This window comes from Propithecus coquereli, unplaced genomic scaffold (genome assembly GCF_000956105.1).
Source record: "Propithecus coquereli isolate 6110/MARCELLA unplaced genomic scaffold, Pcoq_1.0 Scaffold75, whole genome shotgun sequence".
NCBI lineage: Eukaryota > Metazoa > Chordata > Mammalia > Primates > Indriidae > Propithecus > Propithecus coquereli.
This window is the reverse complement of record NW_012153618.1, coordinates 1,501,653-1,509,461: the sequence shown is the minus strand read 5'-3', so window position 1 is coordinate 1,509,461 and position 7,809 is coordinate 1,501,653. Positions and strand designations below refer to the sequence as shown.

At 55.1% G+C, this 7,809-nt stretch overlaps 1 protein-coding gene across 1 annotated transcript in view; it reads left to right on the top strand.

Annotated features, from left to right (window-relative positions):
- Window positions 1–7,809, top strand: part of NOS3 (nitric oxide synthase 3 (endothelial cell)) — a 19,115-nt gene that overhangs the window by 8,508 nt on the left and 2,798 nt on the right. The window contains exons 14-22 of the mRNA XM_012662150.1: window positions 2,601–2,668; window positions 3,057–3,173; window positions 3,285–3,459; window positions 5,137–5,269; window positions 5,394–5,472; window positions 5,579–5,766; window positions 6,321–6,493; window positions 6,787–6,997; window positions 7,087–7,174. Coding sequence (XP_012517604.1) covers window positions 2,601–2,668; window positions 3,057–3,173; window positions 3,285–3,459; window positions 5,137–5,269; window positions 5,394–5,472; window positions 5,579–5,766; window positions 6,321–6,493; window positions 6,787–6,997; window positions 7,087–7,174 — 1,232 coding nt within the window. The remainder of the gene's footprint in view (window positions 1–2,600; window positions 2,669–3,056; window positions 3,174–3,284; window positions 3,460–5,136; window positions 5,270–5,393; window positions 5,473–5,578; window positions 5,767–6,320; window positions 6,494–6,786; window positions 6,998–7,086; window positions 7,175–7,809) is intronic.

Genomic DNA, 7,809 nt, shown 5'->3' with positions numbered 1-7,809 from the left:
AGCTCTTTGAGGTATCTCCAAATTCTTTTCCTCAGAGGTTGCACTAATTTGCAGTCCCACCAGCAGTGTAAGAGTGTTCCTGTCTCTCCACATCCTCCCCAGCATTTGTTGTTTTGGGATTTTTTGATAGAGGCCAATCTCACCGGGGTTAGGTGATATCTCATTGTGGTTTTTGATTTGATTTCTCTAATGATTAGAGATGTTGAGCATTTTTTATATGTTTGCTGGCCATTATTCTGTCTTCTTTTGAAGAACAAGGACAACTACACTGAGTGAACCATTTCTTCTTTTCTTAACAAAAGAAAAGAGCACTGTTTAGATCCAACAGAGATTAGATAACTTCACTTTCTCAACAAATCTTAAACAAAACACCAGAGTGCTACCCTTGAGTGCCTTCTTGTTAACATTCCTCCAGAGCCTCGGTGTCTCTGTGCTGCCCCAGGCTGGATTCATTTCCTGTCCTCTTATCTGCTCCAGCTTCTGGTGTTAAAAGGCTTATTAGCACCAGTCCCCCCACAGTGCCCTGAGGCGGGTTCCGCTGCCCTGCCAGCTGCTCAGCCCTCATTCTCATCTACCTTTGAAACAAAAATAGCACCAGTAATTAAGTATAAGGGCAGCACATACACCCAGGTAACTCACAACCTAACAAAGGCAAACATTTCCATCACTCTAGAAAGTTCCCTCCTCAATTCCTCCAAGTGAATCCCCTTCCCATCAGGTCTGTCTCCTGCATTGTGATTTCTGACGCCACAGGTGAGTTTCACCTGCTCCAGGACATCACAGAAACAGAAGCACACTGTATTATGGTGTCCCTCATGCAGTCTGTGTTTGAGATGCATCCATGTAGTTGCGTGATTTAGCGTTTCACTGCCTCCTACTGCTGAGTAGCGCTCATTTATGAACAGCCCTTGTTTGTTGATCCATCCTTCCTATGAGGGACACTTGCGCTGTTTCCAGTTTGGGCCTATTATGAATAAAGCTGTTATGAGCATTCTTGTACCAGGCTTTTGTGGGTTTATGTTTTTATTTCTCTTAGATAAATACCCAGGAGTGGAATTGCTAGGTCATAGGGTAGATGTTTAATTTTTTTTCTTTTTTCTTTTTTTATAAAACTGCCAAACAGCCAAATGGATTGAACTGCACCCTTAAGATCTGTGCATTTCAATGTATGTTAATTTTACCCCAGATTTTTTTAATAAAGCAAACCTAGGAATATACCCCGCAGAAAATGGGAGTATAATCACTAAAGATGTGAACAAGAATATTTATAGCAGACTTGTTCATAATAGCCCACGCCCGAAACAATTCAAATGACTACCAATGATAAACTGAATAAATAAAATGTGGCATATTCAAATGCAACATAGCAATAAGTGTGAGCAAATTACAACCGCACACAACAATACAGATGAATCTCAAAAAATACGAAGAGTGAAAAAAGCCAGACACAAAAGAATACACACTGTACTATAGGATTCGCTTTGTATAAAGTTCAGAAAGGAGCAAGCTAATCCACGGTGTTAGAAATCAGGACAGTGGTGTGGGGGCGGCAGTGACAGGAAGGGGGCACCAAGGTGACTCCTGGGATGCTGGTGATGTTTCTTGACAGGATGCTGACTGCACAGGTATAGTCCCGTGCTGAAGCCCATAGACCGACTGCACGTGAACAATGTGTGTGCTTTTCTGAACATGTTACCCTTCAACAACACACTCAAACAACGAAGTTCAAGTCTTACATGCTCATTATGGTGAACATGCCACACCACCCGCGCATGCATCTATGGTTCAGTATTTAGATGTTCTTTCCTTCTAGCTTTTTCCCCTCTGGGTAGGTTTGCTTCATGTAGCGCTAAGCTGTTTTCACGGCAGCGCAAAGATACAGCACAGCTTTCTGAGAAGGGCCACCTAAAGGATGTCCGCTGGTGACCAGGACACTGGTAAAGGAAGTGAGAGCTGAAACATGAAAGACTGGTCACATCCAGTGTTGGCTGGGTGAGAGGAGTGTCCCTCCCCGGCTGCTGTGAGGAAGATGTGACTAGGCCATCAAGTGAGGATCAGCTACCCTGCTTCCGAGGACGAGCCGCCTGACACGGGCAAGAGAGGAAGCAAGGCGCATGGCTAGGGTGTCTGGCTGAGCACTGTTCGTGGACCACACAGCTGTCCTTCGGTCAGAGAGGAGTCATACATCAGGGCACACGCAAGCGATGGAATATCATGTAGCCATTAAAAAGAAGGAGGTCATTCTTTACGTATTGACGATGGATTATTTATAAAAAGCAGGGAAGCATAGTATGGTCTCACTTTTACTTTTTAAAAAAACTATAAATATGCACATGCACCTAAGTATGAGAACAGGCTGGAAAGTTAACAGCTGTCAATCTGTCAATAATGTGTGAGCCTGAAGGGCTCTTTCATCGCTCTACACGCTTCTGTAATGTAATTTTTCCAAAAAGTCAGACCTCTTGAAATTTTAAAAACAAAAATTAAAAGTTACAAATCAGTAATAATAATAAGGGCCAGCTGGTATTCTAAACTTTTAAACTTCTGTATAGTTTGAAATCAAACAAAAGTAACCACGATGCCAACTCTTCCCCCTCCAGAGCTTTGCAGCGGCCCTCATGGAGATGTCTGGCCCCTACAACAGCTCCCCTCGGCCAGAGCAGCACAAGTGAGTTGGGGGGAGTTGGGGGAGGGGTAGATACAAAAGGAAAAGAGTCTGGGACAGCTCTTCCTCTGAGCCTCAAGTCATTTTCCCAACAGAAGCAGGAGACCTAGGTCCCATGTAGCCCCAGCATGCCCTCCCTCCCTCCCTCCCTCGGGACCTGCCCACTCCCAGGCTCCAGGACTCTAAGAGACAGGGACAGTCCTGAGGGCTTCTTCAGAGAGGGAGAGAAGGTGGAATGCTGGCTCCCTGGGACACTGGCCACAGCCCCTCCCAAGGGCAGGGCCTTTCCCACCGCAGAGGCAGAGACCCTGAAGCTGTCCCAGGGCAGGGCGAGGGCCTGGTCTATGTCTCCAGTTCCCCAAGACATCCCTGTGTTTGTCTTCTCTTGCAGGAGTTACAAAATCCGCTTCAACAGTGTCTCCTGCTCAGACCCGCTGGTGTCCTCTTGGCGGCGGCGGAGGAAGGAGTCCAGTAACACAGACAGTGCAGGGGCCTTGGGCACCCTCAGGTCTGGACGCCCTCAGGTTGGGGCCTCACTGAGGAGGTCACACAGGGTGGGCAAGCTGCTGGGCAAATGAGGCTGTGATGGGGGCAGCAGTGACAGACCCCTGCACCCCAGGTTCTGTGTGTTCGGGCTGGGCTCCCGGGCATACCCCCACTTCTGTGCCTTTGCTCGTGCGGTGGACACGCGGCTGGAGGAGCTGGGCGGGGAGCGTCTGCTGCCGCTGGGCCAGGGCGACGAGCTGTGCGGCCAGGAGGAGGCCTTCCGCGGCTGGGCCCAGGCCGCCTTCCAGGTGAGCTGCAGCCCCCAGCCCCCAGCCCCCATTCTGACTCTCTCCAACCTGGAACACCTCCCCTGGGCCCTCACTGCTGCAATATCCAAGCGGGAGGCCTGCCCGCTGCCCTGATCCTGTTTGGTTCCTTGGTCTCTCCCCGTTCCTTACAAAATCCACCCTGTCTCACCACTGCACAGCCAGCCCTGTGGGTCTGTCCCAAGTAGCTGGCAACACGGCCTTACTGACTGCAGGAGGTACCTGACCCAGGCAGAAGTGCAGCCAAAAGAGAGCCGCAGGCCCTGGCAGTGGGGAGCCAGGCGCTACAGGCTGGGCCCCATGAGTGGGTGCACAGTGGGAGGGGGTGCAGGGCAGGGCGCCCGGCCCCAGTGGGCAGGAGGGAACGAGGTTCTAGATGGAGGCACGGGCTGAAGCTGAGGCCGGCACAGAAGGCACGGGAAGTCAGAGGCCGGAGCGGCCTGGGGCAGTACCTCGACAGGATGGCTGGTCCCAGGCCAGAGAAGTGAGGGGGAGGTGGCTTTCAGGGGCCGTGACTCTCTTAAGTCTGGGCTTCCTGAGGGCGGTGGGCAGCACCATCCAGATGAAGTCTGGAGCTGACAGGGGGACATTCTTCCCAGTGCTGGCCCCAGGGCCCAGGACTGGAGCAGGAGGGCGCCCTAGGAGGTGCGGTGGGGAGGGTGCCTGGGGAAGGTAGAGGGTTTGCTGCTGAGAAGGTCAAGCTGGAGAAACACATAGGCCCAGATTGGGGAGAAGGGAACAGAAAATAAGACAAAAGAATTTAGACGAAAGGAGCCACGGGGAGTTTTGGAGTGGGATGGGACTGCAGAGTGAAGTTCCAGGAATGCTACTTTCAAGGTAGGATCAACGAGAGCATCCCCAGACTCCACGCAGGAAGACTGCAGTTTGACCAGGGTGGTAGCAGTCGGAATAGGAAGGAAGGGAGGGGGCCGAGGAAGGAAGGAAGAGATACAAGACTTTGCACACACCACAAAAGAAAGATTAGCAGGACTTGGTGATACAAGGCTCAGCCAATCACAGGGGAACCCTGGATTTCAAGCCTGGGGCTGGCCAAGCAATTTGCTGGACTCATGCCTGACCAGAAGCAGATAGGGTACGCAGCCTCCCGGGGTCCTGCCCTGTGGGGCCCCCTCTGCCACCCGAATTCTCTGTCCCTCTCCAGGAGCACTTACTATCTACATGCACTGCACTGAGGGCTTTATGTAAAGTAGCTCATTTAATCTTCACCAGAACCCAATGAGGTGTAAAGACGGGGAAACTGAGGCATGTAAGTACAGGAGTCAGAATTCGAATGCAGGTCTGGACATACAGACGCCTCCACTGAGCTCTGTATGGCAAGCACTGTGCTCCCTGAGACACAGGATTCACACTAGGCAGGAGCTGCAAATCAGTGTGTGCAGAGCAGTAGCCAGCAGGGTCCCTGAGCCCAGCGGCCATGCCGTGAAATGGGCTAGAAGAAAAGGTGCCATCATCAGCGTTGGCCTCAGCCTCAGTGTCAGCCTCATTATCTCTCCTGCCACTGGGGCTGCTGGCCACACAGGAATGGGAGGGACCCAAAAGGCCCAGCTCCACCGCCCGTGCCACACCCCTCCCCTGGGCTCCTCCCTAGGGCCACTCATGGTGGCAGAAGTCCTCGGCCCTCACCAACCTATCCCTCAGGCCTCCTGTGAGACTTTCTGTGTCGGAGAGGATGCCAAGGCCGCCGCACGAGACATATTCAGCCCCAAACAGAGCTGGAAGCGCCAGAGGTACCGGCTGAGTGCCCAGGCCGAGGGCCTGCAGTTACTGCCAGGTGCGAGCCTGACCTCACCCAGCCCCTGCTGGCTCTCTGGGGACCCCAGGGCCCAGGACTAACTCCGCAGGGGCCAGACCCGCTCCCTGGCTCGGGCTCAGGCCCTTTGCTCTCCTCACCCCAGGCCTGACCCATGTGCACAGGCGCAAGATGTTCCAGGCTTCAGTCCTCTCCGTGGAAAACCTGCAGAGCAGCAAGTCCACGTGAGGAAGAGGGCTTACCCCACCCTGCCACCTGTCCCAGACCCCGCGTCCTCCTCCACCCACATTCTCCCTGCCCCCTATAAATGCCCCCTCTCCCCACCCTTAGCCGGGCCACAATCCTGGTGCGCCTGGACACCAGAGGCCAGGAGGGGCTGCAGTACCAGCCAGGGGACCACATAGGCATCTGCCCACCCAACCGGCCTGGCCTCGTGGAGGCGCTACTGAGCCGTGTAGAAGACCCACCGGCGCCCACCGAGCCAGTAGCAGTGGAGCAGCTGGAGAAGGGCAGCCCTGGTGAGCCCCACAGTCTAGGATGTGACAGTGAGAGCTGGCCCCACCCCCTGGCCCCAGGCCCCTTCCAACTCAGGACTCGGCAGGGCCGCCACCTCCCTTCACAGCTCAGCACACTGGGCTCAGAGCTAGCCGTGATGCCTGCTGCCAGGCTGGCCTTGTTGCTGGACCATCCACAGAACAGGGGGCTTTTCTCAGAACCTGCCCCCCACACACCCTCCAAAGGCCATCCCCTCCCTCTGGACTCCTCCCAACAGCTCCCCCTGGCACTCTAGCCTGCTCTGCAGCTGGCATCGGTCCTGCACCTGCCACAGCAGGGCCTGGGGTTAAAATAAGCAGGGTGGTTATGGGTAGAGGAGCCCAGACCAACCCAGTCCAGCCAGTGGCCCCCAAACAAACACACTGAAGCTGCCCAGACAGGCCCACACCGCTGTCAATGTGCAGGTTCTCTAACAAAACGCCGCGCTGTATGGTCAGACTCCAAAAAGCAAACATCAGCCCAGAAAATGCAGTTCCCACTGGGCCCCTTCCTCAGAGCTCCTGTGCACCACCCCCAGGTGGCCCTCCCCCCGGCTGGGTGCGGGACCCCCGGCTACCCCCGTGCACGCTGCGCCAGGCTCTCACCTTCTTCCTGGACATCACCTCCCCACCCAGCCCTCAACTGCTTCGACTGCTCAGCACCCTGGCTGAAGAGCCCAGCGAACAGCAGGAGCTGGAGGCCCTCAGCCAGGTTAGGGGGCACCCCGGGAAGGAGCAGAGAGGCAGGCTGAGCTGAGGGGGGACCCCATGGCAGGAAGCCCCCAAGCAAGGTCCTCCCTGGGCTTCCTCCTGGCTGACACACACGGTGCTTTAAGACCCAGCGCCCGCATGACTGTCATCTTTGGATTAGCAAGGTCTTCAAACCTTTTTTGGCCTTAACTAAGGAGGGAGAAACCCCAAGAAAGCTCAGCTAGGGAGGGGTCAAGAAGGGAAGTTGCCAGGAAGGGCTACAGGGTCCCCAGCCCACCGTATCCCGCCTGCCAGGACCCCCGGCGCTACGAGGAATGGAAGTGGTTCCGCTGCCCCACGCTGCTGGAGGTGCTGGAGCAGTTCCCGTCTGTGGCCCTGCCTGCGCCCCTGCTCCTCACCCAGCTGCCTCTGCTCCAGCCCCGGTACTACTCCGTCAGCTCGGCGCCCAGTGTCCACCCAGGGCAGATCCACCTCACTGTAGCCGTGCTGGCCTACAGGACCCAGGGTGAGGCTGGGCGTGGGGCAGGCTGGCCACAGCAGGGCCAGGCCGGGCCCCTCACAGGCCCCTCACCGGCCTCTCCTCCCATCCCCTAGATGGGCTGGGCCCCCTGCACTATGGCGTTTGCTCCACATGGCTAAGCCAGCTCAAGGCTGGAGACCCCGTGCCCTGCTTCATCAGGGGGTAAGTTAGCACTGCGGGGCCCGGTGGTGGGGGTGCTGTCTGGCCAAGTAGGAGCAGGGAAAGAGCCACATGGATGGCTGAGGCCAGATGGGGGACTCAGTGAGGCGCTGCACAGGGGCAGGGTGGTAGCTTTGGTAAGGAGTGTTACTGGAAGCAGGGGGGACCATACCAAGAATGGGGTGTCATTAGGTCACTTCAGAACTTTGGCTAAGCTTTGGACCTCTTGCTAACTTAAACTCGGGGTCCTGCCCTGAAACTACAGCTCCCAGAGACAGAGGCGGGACTAGACCTGCTGGCCCTGTTGCATTTTGAAAGTGTAGCTTCTGTGTTTCTATGTCCTTGGGTTCATTGTGATGTTGGAAGGCATGGCATCTAGCAACTATGGTCCCCAAGTCTTCACTCAATCCAGGGAGGGCTAGTTAGGATAGAGACCACCTTTGGCCATAATGTCACTGAGGAGTCAAAGAAGGTGAAGGAGCTCGTGCTGTGTCCAGAAGTCCTGCCCCCTCTAGGAGCCAGGAGCCAAAAGTCTCAGAAGGACTGAGAAGAGTTCCCAGGATGGCACCAGCTAGGCCCAGTGACCCAATCCCACCCAGGAGGCTAAATTACAAATAAGCGGTACCAATCTACTGAAT